Here is a 24,426-nt window from a genome sequence, read left to right as displayed (position 1 = left end):
AAAATTCAATGAAACTAATTAACGGTCAAAACACGTTATATAACGGCTAAATTGGACCCCTCCCACCCATGAGCAGAATAAATACCTAAATAAAACCAAGCACACATGGATATTTTATTCATATGAAAAGTGTGCGTGATTGCGACAATTTCAATAAAAAAATATTTATTTTAAATTATACTTGCTATATCAAAGAATTGTGGAACAGCGCTTGCCTTCGTTAACGGTATTGACCAATTTGTCCAGTATTGTTTGTGTGATTTTTTTTAATGAACTTCGCTGGTACACGAGCGAAGAATTTATCTCTGAATCCCGAGAAAAGTCAGGGAGAGTCTGATCGCCAGACGGTAGAAAGATGTAGGACCTGAACTCATAGTGCATATAGTAAGTAAGTGATTTAATATTTTGAGTGGTTAATGAACACTTTCCTTTATTGATGTTTTATAACAAAGGGTGTGTTTGTCATCAAAGCAAGTATAGTTTGTGAACGAACTTTATTTTCAAACTGATATGTTGAAGAGGATTAGAAATATTTTGTTTTGGGTTTTTTTTTCGTTTTTTATTTCTGTGGGTTTTGTTTTTTCGTTTTGCAAACGAATTATTTAAAACGGTATAAATAATAATAAAAAAGGTGAAACACGCTACTCTTAGATTTCTGAAATAAAATATTTATAATCAACAGATATCATGTATTTTAAATCACGGAATTCAGGATCTAATATTTTCTTAATATTTAGAGGCATGTAAAAATGTTGACCCCCCTCGCATTATTCATTTCATTCGAAGAAATAGACAAGCATATTTTATTTCATAAAATAAAGTACACGGATATCGGGAAATAACGAGAATAAAATGATAAGGAAAAACCATGCATTTTGGGGGTTTGCAAGTCCTTTTAAACCCGTGGTTAATTCATGAATTTGCTGTCCATCCGACAAATTTGAAAATTCTAGCGTGTCGTCAAAAGTATTTGACTTGGTCCCTCCTGGTGGAGTAATAGAGAGAAGGGACTCTCGCGTGCAGAGCCGAGTTTATGCTTACGTACATCTGTTAACGACCGTTTAGAATCGCCGCCAATCAATGAAGAACCAACTCCCGCTAGTATTCTATCTTTTTTACCTTAGCTGATTATCATCAGTAAATCTGTGTGCTACATTTGGTAGGAACGGCAGCTGCGCACGAAGACTTTTTTCCTTCTGAAAAAATATCAACACGACATAACGTATCTTCATCAGCTGCCATCCGAGGCGCTTGCGCATCTTCTGACGTTTTCCTTCATTAATCTAATAGGTCTGTAACAAAGGTTTCACCGCTAATAAGCATATAGAGAGTGATAAGTATCGGGAATATCGGTCTTATTACAGTGACTATAACTATTGATCCGGGATCTTGGTCGATGACAACAACGGAGAAAAAAATCCATAGCAGCAGACTCAGGTGACGACGAGAGAGGACGCAGGAACCGCTTAGATTTCACCGCTAAAAACTCCCGTGTAGCCGTCCTAATTCACCAAAATGACGGGTCTCGCATAGCCCTGTTCTTCCGATTTCCGTCGGGTACAAACCGAGGTGTCCGCCTAGCGCGCGCCGGCGAGATTTTTGGCGCGGGGTGCTCACGAGTCTGCGAAAGAGAGTCTTGCTATTGGAGAAGCGCAATCGTAGGCATCAGCCAATCCATAGCGCGTGTGCGAGGCACGATGTACAGCAGCCAGCTGCTCTGGTGTCTTAAGTAATGATGAAGGGATTTTATTTACTAATATACACGGTGACGGATGCAATTTTATGAAGCATGTGTGAAGATTTAATTCAGATTTTTTTTCTGATGGATATATAAATTTTATTCGAGGAGTGATATATATGTATTTTGAATTGTGTGTGTGATTCCTAATTAATAATTAATTAAGTAGTTCTCTGAATCTACCGCTGTTGTTCACAGCCCTTTTTACTAAGTGACCAGAATGAGACAAAGTGATCGACTTATTCTAGAGTATGGCGGATGAGGCGGTGAGCGATGCCGCGATCTCTTCTCCGGAAGTGGCGGCGGTTGGCGGCGACAAGCAGACGACGGCGACGACAGAGCCGGAGAAGAAGGTGACCATGGCCCGACTCAACTTCTCTGAGGAGTGCGGGGGAGATGGGGAAGAGGAGGAGGGGGAGGGGTCGGACTCGGATAGCCCGGAGGACGAGGAGGAGTTACTGTTCCCGGGATTCGTGGCCAAGTCCCTCCGATGTCTCCCCCAGACCAACAAACTGCGCTTCATCTGCCTCAAAATCATCACTTGGACATATCCTTTTATCGTTAAATTTTTTTTTTCTCAAATTTAAAATTATTGTATTCTGGAGGAAATATTTCTAACAGGTGCGTGGGACTCAGATGGGTAAGTCATCCATTTTATTTTTATTGTTTCAAGTACCGTACGGTTTTTTCTTCGTTCATCTATTTTAGCAATATAAAAATTGTGATGAATATATAAAATGGTCGGCGCTCTCAGATGACGGGAATTCCTTTCATTCTTTAACATCAGGCAGAGGATAAATCGACGTTTCGGGGATTTTATATTGTTTAAAATTTACGAGTTTAAGAGAAACAAAAAGCTTTGATAAATGGGAAGCCGTATTTGAGAGACTGTCACGTGGCTGATTGAGGAAAGTAGGGACAGACGAAGAATAGATCTAATCACGATCAACAGCTGTTTTGGGGCTAGAAATATAAGATTAAAGTCTCATCCCAAACATTAAAACACATGTTTTGAATATCTTAAGAGGTAATTTTAGGTGGTAATAAATCTGCTACACTCAAATAGTTGCCGTGAGTTGAAAATCACGAATCCAAGCTCTTTATGTTGTAAATGTTGAGAAAATATTTACAAAAAATCTTGTTTGTGTAATAATTTACCTCTTTATTTTATCACGATCATTCATCTTGGATGTGACTGATCAATGGTGAAATCTTAGTAGAATTGATTTCTCCAGAAATTCTCATACAACGTCCCATATTCTAGTTCAACTGGTCATAATTTGGAACTCCAATTGAAAACAAGCTGCTTCATAAACATCTAAAGATAACTGATTTTTGTGTGAGTAAATCAATATTCATATTTTTTTAAAAATTTATTTATTTTTTTTTTCTCAGATTTTTTGTACAGATATATAAATATCTCTGAATTTTCTGACTATTCATGATTCAGAATAAAACTGTTAAGGAAGACCTGCTAAATGCTGCTGGGTTAGGAAGACAGGTGTTATGACAAGGAAAGCCCCCAGAGATACAGTATCTGATAGTCAGGATCCTGGCCCAGCACTGCTTGTGTACCCAGCTAATTAATCCCCACCTCTGTAAACACTGCACACTAATGATATCATAACATGGGGGGATATTCTGGTGTCTCCCCCTCTTACTGACAGGTCTCTGTCTCTGAGAACCTGGAACGAATCAAATGTGCACAGATGGAATTATTTTTGTCTTTACATTCAAATTTTTTGGTTCTTGTCATTTTGAATCCTTCTATTACAGGCTTGGAACTGAATTAAGTTTCTGGTTGATAGAAGTGAATGGGCTTCAGACTCTCAGTGCTTCAAGTGTAATGCAGATGTGAATGTTTTTTCAGGATTTAAATCCATTTGTTATTGCCTATCTTCTTCCTGTTGATATTAGCTGCTCTTCCTGCGGCTTCATCGAAAATTTATTAAACATCGGCAAAAAATTCTATTTATTTTAAGCAAAAAAGTAATTTCATCTTCAACAAAAATAGATATAGATTTGTAACATACAGGCGAGACTTTAGATCTTCCCATTAAGAGTGCACCGTTTTATCTGAATCTTACACCCAGGAGATTTTTCCTGCATCCCAGCCCAATATATGGACAGGTTGTCACTGTTAGAGATTCTTGTTGTCTGTTCTCAGTTGTCAGTTGTCCTATATACTTGTCATTAGAATTGAACCAGGGATTGCACAAATATTATAAGATCTTCACTTAAAAGAAATTTAAGGAACATTATTAAGTAATTTCAGCAAAATGTTCATTGTCATGTTCAGTGTTATTTAGCTTTTGATTTTTCTGTTAAGTCATGGCAGCGTGCTTGCTTAATGAGTATGCTTGGTACGTGACCATTAGATAATTCACTAGGCTGCTGATAATGACAGGTGCTCTATCGATTCAGGACTGGGTCTGTCATTAGAGACCAGAATGATTCCAACGGTCCTCTCATCTGGCATCTCTTGTACATTATCTCAGCCCTCTCATCCTGCATCCTTTGTACATTATCTCACAGTTACACATCAATTCAAATGAAAAGTCCTCAGGTCCTCTACTTAAGGTGTTCTTGAATCCTAAAATCCTTTACAGGTGTCCTAACATTCCATATACAGTAACAATTTGTCAGTGACAAGTGCACAGATACCGGAATTTTGTAGGTGGAGGGGGAACTATTTGTTGGTGGGGGTATGCGGTGTCCAGGACTTAGATTTGCTTTTTTACTGTATGAATTCAATGATCTCTGGATTTTCAAGGGTGGGGAGGGGATCTAGACACCCACACTCTCAACCCCTAGAACTGCTATGCATAAATTCTTTATCCTTTGATACACCAATATTCTAGCTTACAATAACCAAGATCTCACCCTTTTTTCTCTTTTCAAGCATATCTGACAAAAATGGTTTAATTCTGATAAGTACATGTTTAAATACCTACCAAAATCCGCAACTTAGGTTAGAAAAGAATAGTTCTGCTGACACTTGAGGTCTGATGATTCCATTGAAGTGATCATTTGACAGACTCTACCTGAATCCATTGATTTCTGAAGCCTTCCACATCCTCAACTATCATCTGGTGTTATACAGGAGATTGTTAGCTTTGTTTTTCTGGAGAAAAGAAGTTTGTCTTTGATATAGATAAAATCTTAATCCTCTTTGTTACAATATCTTGCATAAATCGAAGAATTTCAAATTTAGCTGTATTTTGATGCATGGAAATCCTGTTTACCAGACAATAGAGAATTGGATTGAAGTTGGAAAGGAGATGGATTTAATAAGGCATATCATATGGGGGGGGGGGGGGGGGAATTCTATGTCTGATCCGGTCATTGATCGGTAAAAAGTGTCTGGTGATCGATCAGTGAGATTGGAGTTATTGTGGTGGGTCAGGCGTACAGGTCAGCCTCTGACCACTGGGTGAGGATCTGTTATGTGTGGGGGACAGCACCCCTGACCTCACCATCTCTGTATCAGCTCTGTGACAGATGTGAAATTCTGAGAATTAATTAATAACAACAAATCTTAATCCGTCACTGATTGATTGAAGATTAAGAAAGGGAAATATGCAGAGGGACCAGGCTTGAGGGAGATTTATGAACCTATGTTTTAAAGCTCATTTTGTGCAAATTGACTTTGTATTTAGTTCGTCAACCAGTCTTTATGGTGACTAAGTCAGAAGAATCGGGACTCCGCACTGATTTGATGTATGTTGTGAGGATTGTCATTTTCTTCCCCAAGATGCGGAGTTTATGCCATGTACACTGAATGAACTGACCAATTATGTAGATAAATAGTCTCCAATCTTAATGTAATACAAAGAATGTGATTACAAATATCCCAAAAGAAAAGACTAGCAAGAAAATCATTGTTGGGCATTATATTGTGTTTAAGACTACATTAACTTGGGGCCATTGAGAGCAGTGGTGGCAAGCTCGCCTTTTGTGCGGCCATTATGGGGCACAGAGGGACCATGTTCCAATCACTCAATAGCTAATTTGGTCCGTGCTGGAAAAGCCCAACTGAGATATGTATTGCCCTTCTAACAACAAATCAGCAATGAAAAAATACATATCATTTGATTATGAAGGGTCCCTGTGGTCTCTTTCTGTATCGAGCTGTGTAGAGGGGAACTTACTGGGCATTGTTAACATCCGCCGTGATTTCTGGGAAAAGATCCAAAGCCTGATCCATGGTAAACTGTCGGATAGAAACTGTAGCACCTAGCCGAGTCCCATTGTCATTCCGAACAATCTAAAGTTACATCAAATACTGGTAAGAGACAAGTGGAAGATCAAACGGACGGCCACAAAGGCCACAGTGACATTTCAAGATAATTCTATATATTCTTCCCAGTACAGATTTATTGTGACAGATGTAGATAATTCCAAAATTTAGACCCAGTCCTGAATTTGCATTATCTTTGCATTGTATGTTCCATCAATGTCTGGATTGTGTATTCATGGCTTGCCCTTAGTTTTGGTGATTTTTTTTTATTGCCCTTATTTGGTGATAGACGTAAAGAAAATGGATTCTGTAGAAATGGATGCATTACACTAGGTAAATTATAGCAGAAATGGTGAGAAGAATGGGAAAGCGATTGGATGGGAATGCGTCAGAGAGCATAAAAAGCTGTTCAACAGAGTAAGATTGTAAGTGGGGGATGACAAGACAACCTGATTAGGTATATAAAATGCTAATTGAATTGCACACACTCTGGAACTACAAGTTGATTAGCTCGCTCTGAAATATTGATGCTATGAAGATCCCCAGATGGTCTGATTTGGTAAAAACTTCTGTAGAAGAGGGAAAAATGATTTCTTTATTAAAGGAATCATAAAAGGGCTAGTACTTGTTAAAGTTGAGGTTTTCTAATTGGATGGGATCTAATAGCTTTAGCAGTCTCTGTTGCGTGAACCGATGGAAGGTGCCTTCCTCCACTTGCCTCTCGATCGCGTCATTAGATGCAGGAGTCTAACTTGGTAACGACGTACCACTAAGGTCTATTAAACCACATTTTTTTTTCCTCCTGGCTTTTCAATGTGTTTTTTCCCACTGACAGATTGTTATGTAAGCTACCAACTAGCAGTTGTTGATAAGTTTAATTAAAACATTTACACAGTTAACGAGCAGATGCAAAAGTTAGGAATTCCATGTTGCTTCGATACAAAAGGAGAACCGAAGCCAAGAAGCCAAGACTGAAAGCATCGGATTCTTCTCTTCATGAACAAAGACCATCAAATTCCTCAGGGCTGGCTGAAAACTTCACAGTATCAAAAAAAGCACTTAGAGCTTACTTCCTGTATAATGTTTACCTTTTCTTGTGGCCACAGGTATCATCAGTTTGTCACACAATACACTTCCCATTTGATTGCTGCAGCCTCTCTTTAATGGCAACAAAAACCAGTTCTTGCATGCAGCATTTATTCTATGTAGCAGCACTACTATCACCAAATGAGGCAAACTAGTTTATTAGAGGATACAAATATTGGAGTCAGCAGAGGCCATGATAATTGAAAAAAATGTTTCTAGTTTTGAGAATTCTGGTCAAATTTATTTTTTGTTCATGCATTGTTGGGTTATAGATTATCGGGATTCATTTATTAGCCTTTTTGTACCAGGCAAATGTTTGTCACAAAAAAATCCAAAAAATCAGTGTTAATATCATGGAGACAGTAAACAAGGCAATCAAATCCCTTGATGTGTGATGTGCTATTGATTTTTAGAATATGTTTATCTGGGTTTTTGCTGTAGTCATGCTTTTCTCTTTGATTTTATGGGAGGGTGGTATGGTAAATATAGCCCCAGGGAGGTGGTGCACTTTGTGGCAGCCTGGAGGAATGCGGTGAACTTTGAACGGAATGGTCAAATGCAGGATCTTGATAATATCATGGTAGGAATGCTGTAAGCTGTAACTGATAAGGCTGGTAACATGACCTTGATCGCCCTTAGAACCAGCAAACCATGACAGACTGGAATCTCATTGATTGTCCTGCACTCATACCAGCGACTCATTCATAAATGTAATTTGATTGGAAATGTTCCGGGAAGGTATTGGCATCTGGGTCATTACAAGCTCAATATATTGTAACTGAACTCCAAAGTCTGGTGTAAAAGCCAATTTTCCTTCGCTGGATTGTCCATAACATCCACCAACCTTCCTCCCCGGATCAAAAACATCATGGCTGATTAAATATGTAAACATTCAGTTTGATTAAGGTGTGAAATATTAAATCTAAGAGAAAAAGATGAAAAATGATTTGATATTTAATGTGAAAAAACATCAGTGCAAATACCTTCAAACCATGAATACAATTTGCATTTAAGAAAATTACTTTTACTGGAGGTGATAAACTTAGGCAACCAAACGAAACAGCAAATGTCAATTAATCTTTCTTTAATAAGTCAACTATAGTAAGCCAATTTATATGTAAAAAATGGATTGCGATTAGGCTGATGAGAGAATTTTCTCGCCTTTTTTGACAGCTAGACTTGCTGATGGGCTTTGATTTCTGAATCCGGAGGAATTCACCTCAGTTTGATTAATTGTCTTAGGAATTCAGAAAGCCAGGCTCTCTAGCTATCTCAGAAACAAACTGAACATCAAATAGACTTTTAAATTTCACAGACAGAACTCATTTTTCATGAAAAGAGGATTTCTGCTTTTTTGATAATTTGATCAAGAAAATAAGCAGTTTTGTCTCCAATATCTAAAAAGATCTGATATAAATTGATGCATCTTTTGTCTGAATTTAGACAGAGGTTAAAAAACTTGGCAAAGTGTTGTGATCTTACTATCCAACAAGTTTTATTACTGGACTGATTAACCAGTATTATGAGACACTTTTTCTCCCCTTCTCTCTCTTCCCCTTTCTCTCCAGACATGCTAATGAATATTAATGATTTAATAACTATCTCCAATGGAGTAAGAAGGTAATGAGAGAGGTTCAAAATGGTACAATTCTCACTGGTGCAGTTAAAAGAAAATTAAGGAATGAAGTTGCTGAGATTTAGGCAAGAATAGAAATGAGGGATGACTGGATGCAATGGTTGTGACAATGAAGATACAACAAGGATGAGTCAAACTCAGGTACATATGATGAGTCTGAGTTGAGTTGTTCAGCACATATAGGAATGAGTCCAGCTTGAGTTGCACAGCACATAGAAGGACAATTCGTGCCTGAGTTACACCATAGAGATTGATTTTTAGTTGACAGCTGGCTTGAGTTTTACACCACAGAAAAGGATGAGTCTGATTTGAGTTTTACATAGCATAAAAAAATAAGTCTGATTTCGAGTTTTACACCGCATAAAAAGGATAAGTTTTATTTGAGTTTTACACTACATATAAAGGATTCATTAATTTGAGTTGTACAACAAAAACAAAGATGAGTCTGACTGCAGTGGCATTGGTTTGTATTCACAATGATAAAGTTGACTGTGATGCTTTACATGTTGCAGAAAACAGCAATATGTGGTGATCATAGCAGGCTCAAGTTCAGCATTATCTGAAACCGATAAATTTCAGATTTAAAGCATAAACTTCAACCTTATCATTACAGCTATTTATAAAGTCAATCAATAAAAGTTTAATATAGATGTTGGGAGAGAATTATTGTAGGGCGGTTTCATAGATTTGGATGTATTTTTTACATGTACTCTTGTCAGTGACACTGCTTTTTCAATGATATCTAGAGGAGATTGTGGCACACAGAGATTTATTAGCAGTAAGTGCAGTTGTTTACAATTGCATCCCATTGAATCCCAGTCCCTCATGCCTCGCGCCCACCCACAAAGAAAGAGATGTACTTCTCACAATAGGGAAATTTTCAGTTTTGAAATTCTTTCATTATGTTTCTTTTCTTTGAAATGCTCTGAATTTTAAATTAAATTGGTGCTCACACTTGGAGTCTGGCATTTGTGAGCACCAGAAAGTAATTATTACAGAGACCATCGGCAAGTATGCCACCAAAATCAATGTCTGCTAGCTCTCACCTGTGTATGCAGATCTAGAGCGTTTGTTCGTACCTCTGCACATGTACTATTATCATTCATTGTTTTATAATAATCAATTAATCAATATATAATTAATATATAATCTAAACCAATGTGCTGGTTCCAAGGATAAATTTCTATTCAATGGCTGTTCAATATAATACCGGTACTTATTTATTGTATATGTCCAAATGCAGCATGTTTTTGCATTTTCTAAAACCAAGTTCATTTTCAAAAATTAAAACTCATTATAATTAATAAAAATAATACAGGAATCTTCAGCTCTTTTTGTTTTGGCACATTTTTCCTTCTGGATCTAAACTGTACTTTAAATTCACATAAGGTTACAGCCTTGTTTGGAGAAATCAAATCATCTTACTGCCAAATTTGTTCACAGGAAATGAAACCCCAAGCTTCCATTGTCCCAGGAGTCCAACTTGGGCATAATTGAGGCTGCAACTAGAGATAATTAGATTCCAGTGATTGGTGATGCTGGCTTAGATTTATTGCATCACTCCACCTAGCTGACCAATTAACATGCTTACAAGTGGGTAATATGATTTCCAGACACACCAGCGCTCTCTACTGCTGGGGAGATATCAAAGTGAACCTGAACTATGCTGTCCGCATTACCATGTTGAATAATTGAGGACCAGAGCAGTAACGTTGTAGAATGTGTCAGGTCAGATGTTTTACAATACCTCTCCACCAGACAGCAATGGGGCGATTGCATTAGGTCTGTTCAATAACTGGAATATTCAATCTCCTTGAAACAAATTCAAATTGAATCCATTTCATTGGTAGAAATTTATACTGGCTCTCTATAGCTTGCAGGCTTTTAGTCTGGCCATTTGTCATCAATATCCTATGATATAATTTCTAGATGAAGTGGGAGATGTATTTATATACCGTAATTTTTAGTTTTATCCAGGAATGTCCAAAATTTTTAATAGTTTCTTGAATTTGATAAAAATTAGTATTGTTTTGATTTTTATTTTATTTTTGACCTTGTTGGAATTTTTTAAAGTTGTTAAAAAATAATGACTTTTTCCACTCAATGATTTTCTAAAAAGCATTTTAATCAAACAATGGAATTGTGTTATACTTATAATCACTAAAATTGTAAGTTAAACTACCATTTACAGACTATTAGCAGCTAAACATAACTGATAACTAAGGTTACTTATGTTAAAACTTATAGCTGTCCTTTAGCTGAGATGTATAGCTGATTTTAGCTACTAGTCCTATAGTTATTCTTTAGTTGAGATGTAATTCCCTGTAGTAACTATGGCATGTAGCTACCCATTAGATACTTTATAGCTGCTAGCTCTTTAGCACTTTGTATGTAGAAACCCTTTAGTTGTTCAGCTGATAATACAGGTGGGAGCAGAGCCGTCTTTTATCAGTTGTTTTGGCACTGCCCGCCTGACACCTTGTAACAGTGATACAATCCAGGATAGCCCTGCACAAATCACGCAAGTCAGATCCTCGCAGAATTTAACTCTTTAATGTGAGCCAAGCCTTTGATTTATTGATTCATTAAATCTTTGCAGATGCATTTCAAAATCATCAGATGTTATAACGATCTGGAATGTGTTTGATAAAAGCGGATGTGTTGTGTATTTCTGATCCTTGCAATGCTTCAGCTCACTTCTAAAAGAGAAGTATTATAGGCGAGTGTAAATTGCCTTGTTTTAGAGAGAAGGTCAAAGAATCTTCATCCGTTTTTTATTGTGATCCAGCTTCTTAAAAGATTTTGAAATAATTATAAAAAATCTGTCGCTTTATAAACTAGTGTCTGCCTCTGTCTACCTCCAACTGGTCTTTGATTGAAATTGAAAAGCAGACAGGCATGCCTTCTGCAAAATTATTTTTAGCATTTAGAAAATTGCAGGGCTTATTTTAAAAAAGATTATTGGATATTTTAATTTGTGTGTATGGTAGAATACATGTTCTTATAAATTAATGTGGAGCAAAGCTGTTGTTCAAGATGGGAAGATTAAAAAACTTTGAACATGAGATTCCCCAAGGGTACATAAAAAATCACTATGTTCCAAGTGGCGAAACAGGTTAAGCATAAAGTCATAAAATATAAGCAGTGTTAAAAAATCTGAGCCAACTATAGCCGGGAATGTTCCTGATGGGTTATCTGTCTATGACGTTTATGGTTTTGAAATGTCAAACATTCAACTGAATCGGATTTACATAAGGGAATTTTTGTTTCTTCTTTGGCTTAGAATTTTTAATTTAATTATCATGCACTGTTGAGATCTGAACAAGTTCCCTTATATTCCGGTTAAAATGTATTACTTGGGGGCTGAATCATTGAAATGATTAAACCAAATACTTTTATCTAATATATTGGATTATGATGTTCACATCTCTATAGATATCTATAATCTTGTGTATTGTGTATATATTTCATAGTTTGTTTTTCTGTGTGACTCAATCATCAGCAAATTGCCCAGCTTTCTGAATCAGCTCTGAGATGACTCCTGCTATTCAATAAGGATCTACTCACGAGTTCATATTGCGATTTCGCCTTCTCATACTTTCTGCCACTCCAGACTTCTAGCAACATGACAACATGCCTGTTCCATGTCATGTCAATGGACATGTTATCCTGAGACATCCCTTTATTACCAGTATTCTCAATCAGACTTGCTTCGTCTCAGCGAAGCACTGGCCCATCTGCCTTTCCTAGCTCTGTCCTGCTCGTTTAGTTTGTATGGGCTTACTATGTGTTCTCTGACAAATCATGCAATAATTCTGCTATATAACAACTCCTGAAGCCATTGAACACTTCAGCTACTATTATCTGAACCCATGAAAGTATTTTTTACCCAGCGAAATATTTACATTATCTGCAAACTGAGAAACGTTGTGTAAACAGAAGGTTTTTTTATTTATGCAGAGGCCGAGTGTTAAGGATGCCTTGTCTGCAGGTGAAGATGGGCTTCAATCAAGCTGCCACATTCCAGTGGGCATTTAAGAGCAAAAATGAAATCTAGATTAATCCCAAAGTCTTTTAAATCTAAGGTTTTTATTTCGTAATAAGATACTGTAAAATGATTTAAATTTATTGGGGCCAACTTTCGTGGATTGTGGTTTTTTCACTTATTCGAGGGGATGTTATTTTGTGGATGTAACCATTTTCAGTTTCAATAAGATAACTGTCTCTTCCAAAATTTGTTTTCGTCAAGGATGTATACTCATGGGGGAGGGCTACCCTTGAATACCAATAAGATTGAGCCACCCCGAATTCTAATGATTCCACAGTACATGTTAATCCTCCCTACAATTAGCTGGCCCCTCCCTGTCTGACTGAGTGGAGTCTGACTATTGGGATAAGTATGAAGTGGAAGTGATTAGTTACTACATTGTACTGTTATTTAATGATCCATCCCTCCTCAGTAGTTGAGTAAACATTGCACGGCAGGTGCCCCTCTCACTAGTAATGACTCCCACTGCTACTCTTTGACTACTTCAGATGTACTGCTATAATACCAAGCACTCAGCGACTTTCTGTCCAGCGAGGTTCTCTCTGACTTTCTCTCCGGACTCAGCTCTCATTGGGTCCATTTGATTCTGTGAATGGTCCTTGATTGTTATATGAAATGCAGCATATTAATTTACTTGATTTGCAGCATATTATCACTCAGACATGGTTTGTCAATACTTGTAGGTAAATGGTGATAATCATATTTATGAGCAAGGATAGTGAATGTCGATTGTCTGTGGTCATGTACAAAGCTCTCATCAGGCAATGGTTGTCATGGTTCTATGGGTTTATAACAGTTTCTTAAATGTTACATTTTATTACATGTATCACAATTTTCCCCCTATGTTTGTGTCTCATATTATTATAAATTATTGCCAGGATTCATATTGTCCCTTGTTCAAACACTTTTGTAGCTATCTGTGGATTTATAAGGTCACATAATACATGTATTTATCCCACCATAAGTACTAATCACATGGTGAAAATTCTTCACCAGCAGCAAATAACAAAAACAAAATTTCGGAATATTTATTTGCGAAATATTCTGAACATGATGCTAAACACCCGGTCTTTGGTTATTTAGACTTCATTGGATAGTGGTGGGAATTGTATACTGCTCTGAGATAGTACAGACTTTTGGTTTGGTAGCATTGTACATTTCTGTCTTCATAACTCCTGCAATTGTTAACAGTAGCTTGGAATTAATGGCCTCATTGTTACTCCAGAGATCCCCAGAATTTATAAACACGTGGTAGAGGTTACTGTGAGTTCATACAAGGTGTACAGGGCCACGGATCAAGTCTTCATTCAGCTCCATTATAATTTGGTCAAGAATGTTTCAATCATTTGTATGGTGTTGATACATTCTGCATTTGAAAAATGGATTTTTTATTAATTAAGCAGATAATATGGAAACCAAATTTTGCTGTAGTATTTAGAAATGGTTTTATTGGTCGTCTGGTTATAAAACATCCATATGTATATCGTCCCACGATCACTTTGTCCTAGTGCAGGTCAGTGTAGGCATTCCCTGTTTCTATTTTAGCACCTAAATCATTAATGCCCAGTTTGCCAAAGGAAATGGCACATTAATTCACAATTGTTCTGGAATAATTGGAAATTTGTAAGAGATTTTCAAGCCTTCTCTGTTCTTTTCCCAGACAGGAATAATATCATTGAAATAAATCATACAGTTATGGGCTTGAAGGAGAACAGGGTAAATTTCTTCACTGTCAGGCCATTTCATACTGTACCAATATATTGGATTCAGTCAGGATAGAGTAATTAAGAAAACCGGTGGTTAATTGATTCCTGTTAACCATTTGCTAATTAACCCAATGACGTTTTTAGTTCAGTCCAGTCCAAAATACCTGATAGAATTGTAGGCTTCATAATTTTTTCTCTATGTTCAGTCAAAAACATTTTGGTAATATTAAATACATGTATATATAATATATAAGCTAGTGTTCCTTACTTTTGAAGAATATGAAACTCATTTGTGTTAAGTTATGCAGTCTTTCAGGTAAAGATGTTATACTCTGCAGCCTCAACATTTTTAGTACTGGTTAAGCAGTACTATAATGATAGAATTTAACTATATATGTGTATAGGAGTTTAATATGGAGGATTACGGTACAACACTTAAGATTATGTCACAGTAAAAATGAAGGAATAAAGTATGTCATATATAAGACTTTCAGAATTTAGGCTAATGTTATTGTCAATATGTAAAAAAATTTCACCCCAATATGGAGGTATCCAACCCCTCCTTCAGGTGTTGAGATTGTATGTACTGGTGTGTTAATGGTCTAACCAACCTTTTGTTATGGGATTGTGTGGGAACAACAATCGATTATAAGCAAGGGATCCAACATCTTTAAAGAATGAATGACCCAATTCAATACAATTGCAAGACATTAATGATTCTATAAATTAAGATGAAACTGCATGATGAAAGTTCAACATCAGCTGCTGTCAAGATGACTCAAGTGATGTTCCTCTGATATGATATCCATCTATATGTCACATGATGGCTGGTACAAAAGAGGATTAATGGGTGTTTTAGGGTTGACAACAAAAGAAGCTCTCGTTGTACTGAATTGTTTGAATTCTGAATGGTGATGATGATATGATAAACTTGAAAAATACACATATCATCTGAATTTGAAATTTCATGTGTAGGATGTCGGATTCATTGGTCAGGAAATAGCTATGAAAATTCCATTAGGGAAAAGTTAACATCTTTTTTAAGCATAAGAAAGTTAACACAGATTGACAATTATAAGGTCAAGGTTAAAGTCACATGATTATATATTTTCTAAAGACCAAGTGCCTTTTTTAAAGGTACTTGGTATATGCTTATACTTAAAGAGGTCACTTATGCCATTCATTGAAGGTTATAATACTCTTCTGAAAGGTTATATGTTCTCTATTGAGGTCAGGTGCCACTGTTTGTAGGTCAAGTGTTATTATTGAAGGTCATATACTCTTCTGAAGGTTATGTTATCTTTATTGAAGGTCATGCTAATCATGAACAGGTCAATCAAACACCTTTGAAGGTCAGATTCTCTTTATTTGAAGGAGCCTTGCTATTTATAATGGATTATTTCAATTTTTTTTCATGAGAAAATGTCAGCTGGATTATAGTCAACATAAGATAGTCTAAAATTCACTTTTGTTTCAGCTTTCTGGAAATGTTTCTGAGGTAAAATGCAGGCAGTAATTAGAGGATGGGGGGATTTTTTTAAAGTTTTAATGATGATACAGAAAGCTTTTCTTCATCAGAACATAATGACATGGCATTTACTGAAGGGCATTAATCATGGAAGCTAACAAGCTAAGAATAGAGACCAGTCGCTGGTTCAGTGGGCCAGCATCAGTCTTGTTTAATAGAACCCTAATGGAGGCGCTGTTTTTGTAAGTACCGGTAAAAGGCCTGACAACTGAACCCAGGAGCTTAATTCAGTCCAAGTCTACTATGAGCCTAATTTATTCAGTCAACCAGAAGCCTAATTCAGTCGAAGTGATGCACTTGAACCTAATAAATTCCAAGTATACCATAAGCCTAAATTATTGAAAGTCTACCATACGCTTATCATTTATTGATAGTCCAGCAAAAGCCTATTTACCGGTTTTTAAGACAGTTTAAGGTCTGTTTTTAAAATGCTAACTTGGAGAACTTGGGCTGAGAGACCATGTGCTTTCTGTGTTACACCCACTAAGTTCTGATTCCATGTATCTCAGTGTCAGCTTCAAAAATCGATACATCTCATGTTAAATTAATGACATGTTGTTATTGGAGACCTTAGTCTTCAAAGAACTTCTGCGCATTTTACAACATCATATAGTGGTTCCAATTTATAAACTTAATCTTAGGAAATACTTTTATTTTTACATTATAAATTACCTCAAGAATTTATAAGCTATCTTTTATTAAACATTTTTTGATGTATAAGTGGTGTGTGTTTTTATAAACTTTTTATTGCTATCTCTTTGGCAAGGAAAAAGCAGTACATGTATTTAGAAACACCAAGATCACTGCAGTGTGTACTCATCTAAGAGGTTATTCCAGATTTTCAAAGTTTTTGAGATTTTAACACCATTTTGAGATGCAGTGCTTTAGTGGTGGTTTTGTTGTGTGAATTGCTTTTGTTCTAATCACTGGGCGGTTCCTGTGTGAAGGTTAATGTTTGAAGAAGCTACACATCACTCAGACAATGGAATTCAACAGAAAGCCCTGCTATCCTCACCAAACACTCGAGGGCAATTGGAAGAATTGTTCCTCTGTAATGTTAACATCGTGGAAGAAAGTCTTCTGTAGCTGCTTCTCCTGGCTAACAAGAATTCGGAGCCATCAAACAAAAGAACCTGCATTCATAAAAATACAGCTATTGATGAATGGCTGCTGGGCACCAGGAGACAGTTCCTGTAATAATTCTGCTTGCTCAAAGTTCTGCTCACTTTTTCTTTTTGGATGTGAAGGTCATAGGGATTCCTGGAATACTTTGCTCCCATCATTAAACAGTCAGAGGGTTTTACAGGAATGAACGGGGAGGTCTATATCCACTGGGTCAGCACAAATCAAGGATCACAGGGTCATTTGGAGCTCCTCCGGTATTCTCATACTATAAGTAAAATGAAAACTACAGGTTAAAGAGTTGATCTATAAAACATAATCATAAACTTGGCAGGGTCGGTGCCCTTGTACTGGAATATAAGGATGATTGTAAAAACAAACATAATACTTGAAGCTATCAAAAATCCACAGAATTATTACTTTTTTAACCTTCAAGAATTTATAATAACTTGATAAAAGCTTCCATGTTAAATTCCATGCACATGTCAAATTTCTATGAACCTGCCATGAAATGCTCATGAGGATTCTTGTATACTATCCTCTTTCTTACCATCTGTCGCGGGATTTCCAGACATTTTATTTTTGCGATGCTTTCACAGATATTCAGCTATTTTTGTTCATGTTATGACTTGAGAATCCACTCTTGTTTTCACATGCCATACAGTTATTCCCCTTGGTTTTTTCCATTCACATTTTCTCCTATTGACTGCACCATATGAAATTTCCTCCTTTTAGTCCTTAAATATTTAAACAATGTGACAGTTATGTCATTTTTTATCTAAGTGACATTTAATGTTTTTGGTGGTTTTATGTTCTTATTTAGATATTTCTACATTCAAATATTAATGAAGACTATGCATGATCGATGATTTTTCATATGATGTACTTGCTTACTAATATGGGTTTCGATTTCAGGAAGTGTATTGTATTGTTTGATTTTTGTTGATTTAAAGCAGGTCTTTAAAAACTGTTACACCCATGAACCAAAATTCAATGCCTTAACTTTCTACTCTGCACAAGTATGATACAAGGTTATAGAAATAATTGATGCATTATACATATGAAAAAATTATTTCTTGGTTATCACTTGGAATATACAGAATTATACAGATGGTTCTTGCACATATTAACACACAATTTTAAAACCTGAACTTGGACTAAAAAGCAGTGACCTGCAGCTAAGTGTAGGGGAGAAGTTTTTTGTTTTGTTGGCAAAGATAGTGTTATTTCGGTTTGATTTGTTGCATCCTGGCATTCGTTTTGAGTTTGACATATATAGGACAGACGGAACTCACCTGTATGTATTGATGAGGGGAAGGGGGAGGGGGGTCAGGCAGGTGTCTGTGGCGTTTGATAAATGCCGTCTGTAGTCCTTTATAAACTTATGGTTAAAATTGTGCTCACATATTCTTCCTTAATGTTTGTTGTGTTTTGACTTTTGAAGCCGAGTTACTTGGATAAATTTTTGAGATGATAAAATGATTATCTTGATGTTCATTGTTACAAATTTGTGGTATACGCAGCTCTTTTATGTATGACAGATTGTGATCAGAATTTTTCCCACATCCTCTCCAAAACGTATGAATCTCCAGACAAACCTATGATATCTTGAAGTACCACATCTTGTCAAATTGTTCACAATGTTCACAGATTACTTGGAGCATTTCCCGGCATTGAGTCACGGGCTGCAATAACACACCTGCATTGATACAACTGTTACAAACTCCTCAAGATCTACAGCTGATATGTCATCACTTTTTAACTTTGAAGAGATATTTTATATGATGACTTCCACTATCCCCTTTCGAACCCCTAATTTAATGCACTGCTTATTTATAAAGGATGATGAAAATAGGTATAATATAGATCACACATTTCACTGTTCAGATAAGCCATCAATGCCAGCTTGCAAATTCAATTGAAATGTGGATAGTTGATATTAAACCCATAGAGGAGAATATCAAACAACTAAACACATGTTCAATTTTCATATTTAACTTAGGAAACCTTAATGATTGTGAATTGCGAGTAAAAAAAATAGTAGCACAAAAATTTTGTAAGCAACAAGCAAACATATGGTGTGTACCGGGTATTTTGAGGAATCAATTTTTTTTTCATAAGGGAAATTGTTTTTGATTTTCCCACTATTAAGTTATATATAGGAAGGGCACTCTAACAAAGAATGGACATTAATGAATTTAAGACACCCATGGATTGCTTGGATTAGATAAATGGATGGATTTCTTAGACAACAAGGTGTGACAAGTTTTTGACTTTGAGAGCCAGGATTCTGCTTGGAGAATGAGCCTGCACCTAAATTCTGACTCAAGAGCATATTCTACCCAGAGAGTCATCTCGGGGAGCCAGTGTTTGTCAGGATTCTGCCCAGAGAGCCAGCGTTTGTCAGGATTCTGCTCGAGGAGCCAGCCTTTGTCAGGATTCTGCCAGAGAGCCAGTATTTGTAAGCATTCGGCTCGGGGAGACAGCACTGAGAGTGAAGGTGTTCTACTAGCAGGCTCGGTTTTATGGCTCCAGGATTTAGCAATCTGCAGCTTCTCTTCCAAGTTCTCTAAGTCTGTACCTGACACGGCACACTTTTGTGGTGTAGCATTTCTATAGTACACCCTGCTTTCCTTCTCCAACACAACAGCAACCCAACAGCAACACAAGGCCCTTTGCCAGAAGATATTTTTTAATGTTTCAAGTGTTAATCTGATGGAAGCCAGACAAAAATTTCAAGAAATATAGGCACTAAATTTTCAAATTTAAATGCAAATAGGCCTGAAATGGTGGCATTTAGACTACAAATACATAAATGTGTGAAACGAGTTCGAACTCTTTGTCAGCTTGTATTGATATCATTGTAATGATGTCTGATAAAGGCACTGTGTCCTGCTGTTATTATGTATACCTAATCCTTAATATAAACGTAATGTATTGAACCAGGTTTGACAGAAGTGTACCCAGAAAATTGCCCCAAAAAGTAACAGGAGTCTGACCAGGGTGGAGAATATTCCGAGAATTCTGAATAAAGCTCGTATCTTCAAAATACAGAATGTTTGGTATTTACCGCTTGGAAATTGTACTCACAATTTAATGGATGATTTGTCTTCTTTTAAATTTTATTTGATTGAACTAATTTAGTTTGGTACATCGACCATGTTAATGAAGACGATGCAAGATGCAGCTTCGATAACCTCAGATTAGTTACATGATGTGGAAATAAGATCAAAGCTCCAGTGGTGCTTCGTCACAGCTGAAGGAATCGTGGTGTTACCAAACATTCAAGTGATCTTGTTCTGCTGGTTTGCAGAAGTAACCCTGATCAGATCATTAATAAATGCACTTGAAGTGATGTCTTTGTTTGAAGGATCAGGTAGAATGATGATCATTTATGTTTCGGCTTGGTTCATCATGCAAAAACCTGTTCATGGAAGCCATGGCCAACTATTGATCATTGGCTGTGAGCTCAAAGAGGATGTTTTTGCACTTTTCATTAACATTAACAACAGGCTGTGTTAATTGATTGCTAAGTATTGGGCTGAATCATAAATTCAGTCAGTCTCTGCTAAAATCCCATTCAGACACGCGATTGATCGCATTTGAACTAATTATTTTAAGTCAGAGTAATTTTGATGATTTTGTGCTTTGAGTCAATCTGACATGGCAAAACAAATTACTACACAGTCTATTCAATGCTTAAAACCAGCAGTTTGCCATTAGATATAATACTAGGCGATTTATTGTAAAGTAGTTTCCATCCCCTCTTGATTTGTCTCCCTTGGAGCCCCCCCTTTTTTTTTTACCCCATTTCACCACACCAAGAATAAAACATGTTGTACGTGTCTGAGTTTGAAACATAAAAAATATCTAAAATATATAATTTTCTTTTTCAAAAGAATTTTAAAGAGCTAAAAACGTTGAACATTTGTGAATGCAATTTGTAGGTGAAACTATTAAAATAACCATTGTTAAATGATGACTTCAATTTGACAAGAGGTGGTTTTTAAAAAGATAATTAGCTTATTTTAAACCATGTTCCTGAGACTTTTTTGAACTTGCTGTTGATCGGAGGGAGATCACAATTAATGGGAACACATTTTCTGAAATTTGGTCAAGTGCTGTAGGATTAATAGATTTTCTTCTGTATGAGTATCTCAGGGGTTTGAGGATTGTCTGTAGCCTATTTACAATAACCCAGTTATCATGCTACATGATGAGTAGGTGAAACTTTTAGAAAAAAAATATTGTGAGGAATATACAAAAACATGAATTGGTAAAGTTAAAGTGAATTAATGGAGAATAGAATGTTTAGATAAACATTATAGATTGATCTCTATGCTGTGGTTACTGTAATTATTGAAACAACACAGGTGGATACAGACAAGGTGCCCCCAGTTGTATGGGTAACACAGTGCATGTACAATACCGCCACACAAAATGTTTCTGTATCGTATTTCCTGTAGATTATATTTCACTTATTGGATGTAAACAGTATCCCTCAGAATCCAAACAGAAATAGCCCACCTTTCATAGAGAAGGTAGGTTCAAAGGACTTCTAGATATAGGTCGTCTTTTTAATCTGTACATAACATGCTGTATGTACGGGATATTTCAAACTTCTAGCAAAAGAATATTATACAATGTAGCAAAGTTGAAGCAAATTGATGCTCTTCTTAGTTCTATTAATAGACTGAATATGAAATATTGCAATACTATTGTGAGATGATATAATTTGACATAATCAAATAATTTTTTAATTTGTTTCAGATTTAAAACTCATTATTTTTAGTGTATAAAATTTACATCATAATTGATAGAATTAGGACAATATGTTACTTGTTATATGATGTTATATATATGTACACTGTTCAATGGCACTATTGAATGTCCTACTCTTGGTGTGATTTTTCCTTAACCCCTGTGTACGTGGTTTGAGAGGATAAGTATGGCGGTCATCCTCCTGAACTGCATCACCCTGGGGATGTACCAGCCCTGCAGTGACCTGGAGTGCACCACCACCCGCTGCAAGATCCTCGAGAAATTCGACCACTTCATCTTCGCTTTCTTCGCGGCGGAAATGATTATCAAAATCATTGCCATGGGACTGTATGGGAAATACACCTATCTAGATGATTCCTGGAACCGATTAGATTGCTTTATTGTGATAGCCGGGTAAGTCTGTCTTTGGCAGTTTGTTCGGTTTGTTTCTGCTATTGTTTCTAGCCCTCTGCTTTTGATTGTTAACATTTTCGGTTTCATTATCTTCTTTTTTTAAGTTGTTTAATATGTAGTGAAAAAAAAGAAAACAATTCTATGGTTAATTGCTGAGTGAAAGAGTTAAGTCCCTTGAAATCTTTTTATTCAGCCTTGTACATCCCCATTTATTTGTATGTATAGTGGCTGATTACTTTGGGGGCATTTATTTTACCAGAAGGTTATATTCACTATGTCAAAAGCTATGTTTGCTAGATATATATGCAAATGGATATTGATGCAAAGGGCTTAACCAGTCTATTTTGGGACATCACATTTATTCGCAGATATTTATTACTTTATCATTTTGTTTTACCATTTTCCGTTTTTCTTTTTCATCATAGAATTATACACGTTATATTTTGCTAACTTTTAAGTGTGTGTTTAAAGGGGGATGAAGGTATAAAAATTTGATAGGTATAAATTAGTAAAAAATTTATTCTGCACAAAAATCAGAAAATCTACTTCATTTATGCAGTATCTCAAATTTTTGGAAGTAATGAATTGATCCAGTTTGAATTTAAAACTAAATAGAATTTGCATGTAGATTAGTGGTTTTCTAGTCTTTAGAATTTGAGTTATAGGTATATTTGCATAGAAAAAAGTGAATATAAATAATTGTAACTTGGTCCAGTTGCACCATTGACCATGGATCTGTAAACGGTGAGGTAAAGTGAGGATAAATCCTGTCCTTATTCAAGGTCAGATAAAGGATGATGGGAAAGCCACAATTAAGTTGGCTTTGAATTTCTGGATGTTTATAAAATCACTAGGAGTCCTGGAATGAACTGCTAACAGCTTTATTAGGTTCACTCAGACATTAATCAGTCAGATTTTTATCTGTGAAGACATCCAACCTGCATTCTCCAGCTTTTGAACTAGTGAGATATCCAGAGGCTTCCATAAAAATAATGTACTGTTAACTTCTCCACTGCTAAGAACAAGCCCAATGTTTGAGTGCAAGCATACACAGAACTCTCAAAAGTTTACATAAGATTCATTGAAAAAAGCAGGGTAGAAGTCACTACCAGGTAGTTGCATGTCAAATTATGTGCGTCAATTAAGCCACATTATTTCCAAATACTAGAAAATAAAATGTTTTGATAAAATTTGAAAGACCTTGTACAAATGTTAGGGTAAACTGTTACTTTAATCCAAATATTTTGTAAATCTGCTTTTGATTTTGATGCCAGATAGATAAGTTACTGTGGTAACGAGACCCATATTGATCTGAGCAGGCAGGTGACTTTTATAGTATATTGAGGGTTAGCGACCGCCTTGACCATCGCTAGGGTCAATATTTGCTAGTGCAAGTGCAACTTAAATAAGCTAAAAACACAGGCTAGAGAATCTGTCAAAATTGTTCAGGATCATTAAGGTCAACAAACTGAATACATATGTACATACATTCTCTATCATAAGGGTTCAAATATTATATACATGTATATAAGTGTCTAATTTGTAAGTTATATGTACTAGCTAGGCTTCTTAATAAGCATCTGTCAATTTTTTATGGATAAAAATATACAGAATATAATTTTGAGTAGTTCAGTATAGCAGCAGACAGACAAGAACTGATACCTATTATTTGTTCTGCATTTCTGTTTAGAAATAATTTTGCAAACAGATTTTTAAGAAACCCGTCAAACAAAATATAATTCATTAACAAAAAGAAAGAAATTGGTTTAAGTCAGGGTTATGTTTTTAGGCTTTGATCCTTGATGAAGAGTTAATCCCCTTATATTTTTGTCACCCCACTCTTTTGCCTAGAATATTGTTTTCTGGTCTGTTCTTTGAAGATAACGAAGGGATTTCTCTGAGATGATAATAGCTTGTTTCTATTGATGCCGAGATTATTCTAATTGATTTTAACTGCTAGGAGACTGATACCTTGGTAATTAAATCCCCAGCCCCCACATTTTCCTGAAAGAAGGTTCAAACTTAATAATCACTCTCAGAGGGGGGTGTTTCACTCAGATTAATCAAAGAGCTTGTACTTTTAAAAATCCAATGTGGCTTATACCTACATTGACCTTTACAAACCTTTCCATTTTCTACGGCAGCTA

At 36.1% G+C, this 24,426-nt stretch overlaps 1 protein-coding gene across 10 annotated transcripts in view; it reads left to right on the top strand.

Annotated features, from left to right (window-relative positions):
• The first annotated feature begins 1,139 nt into the window (after positions 1-1,139).
• The window catches only part of LOC128165389 (voltage-dependent T-type calcium channel subunit alpha-1H-like), a 60,025-nt gene continuing 36,738 nt past the window's right edge, over positions 1,140-24,426 (top strand). For 6 of the 10 annotated variants that reach the window (XM_052829884.1, XM_052829886.1, XM_052829882.1 and 3 more), the window contains exons 1-2: positions 1,140-2,285; positions 22,034-22,279. In XM_052829884.1, coding sequence (XP_052685844.1) covers positions 1,990-2,285; positions 22,034-22,279 — 542 coding nt within the window. In that variant the 5' untranslated portion in view covers positions 1,140-1,989. The remainder of the gene's footprint in view (positions 2,286-22,033; positions 22,280-24,426) is intronic. The other 4 variants (XM_052829891.1, XM_052829883.1, XM_052829890.1 and 1 more) reach the window with 2 other exon arrangements.

This window comes from Crassostrea angulata, chromosome 10 (assembly GCF_025612915.1).
Source record: "Crassostrea angulata isolate pt1a10 chromosome 10, ASM2561291v2, whole genome shotgun sequence".
In the NCBI taxonomy this organism is placed as follows: domain Eukaryota; kingdom Metazoa; phylum Mollusca; class Bivalvia; order Ostreida; family Ostreidae; genus Magallana; species Magallana angulata.
Note: the sequence above shows the minus strand (reverse complement) of the source record. Positions and strands in the feature narration are given on the sequence as shown.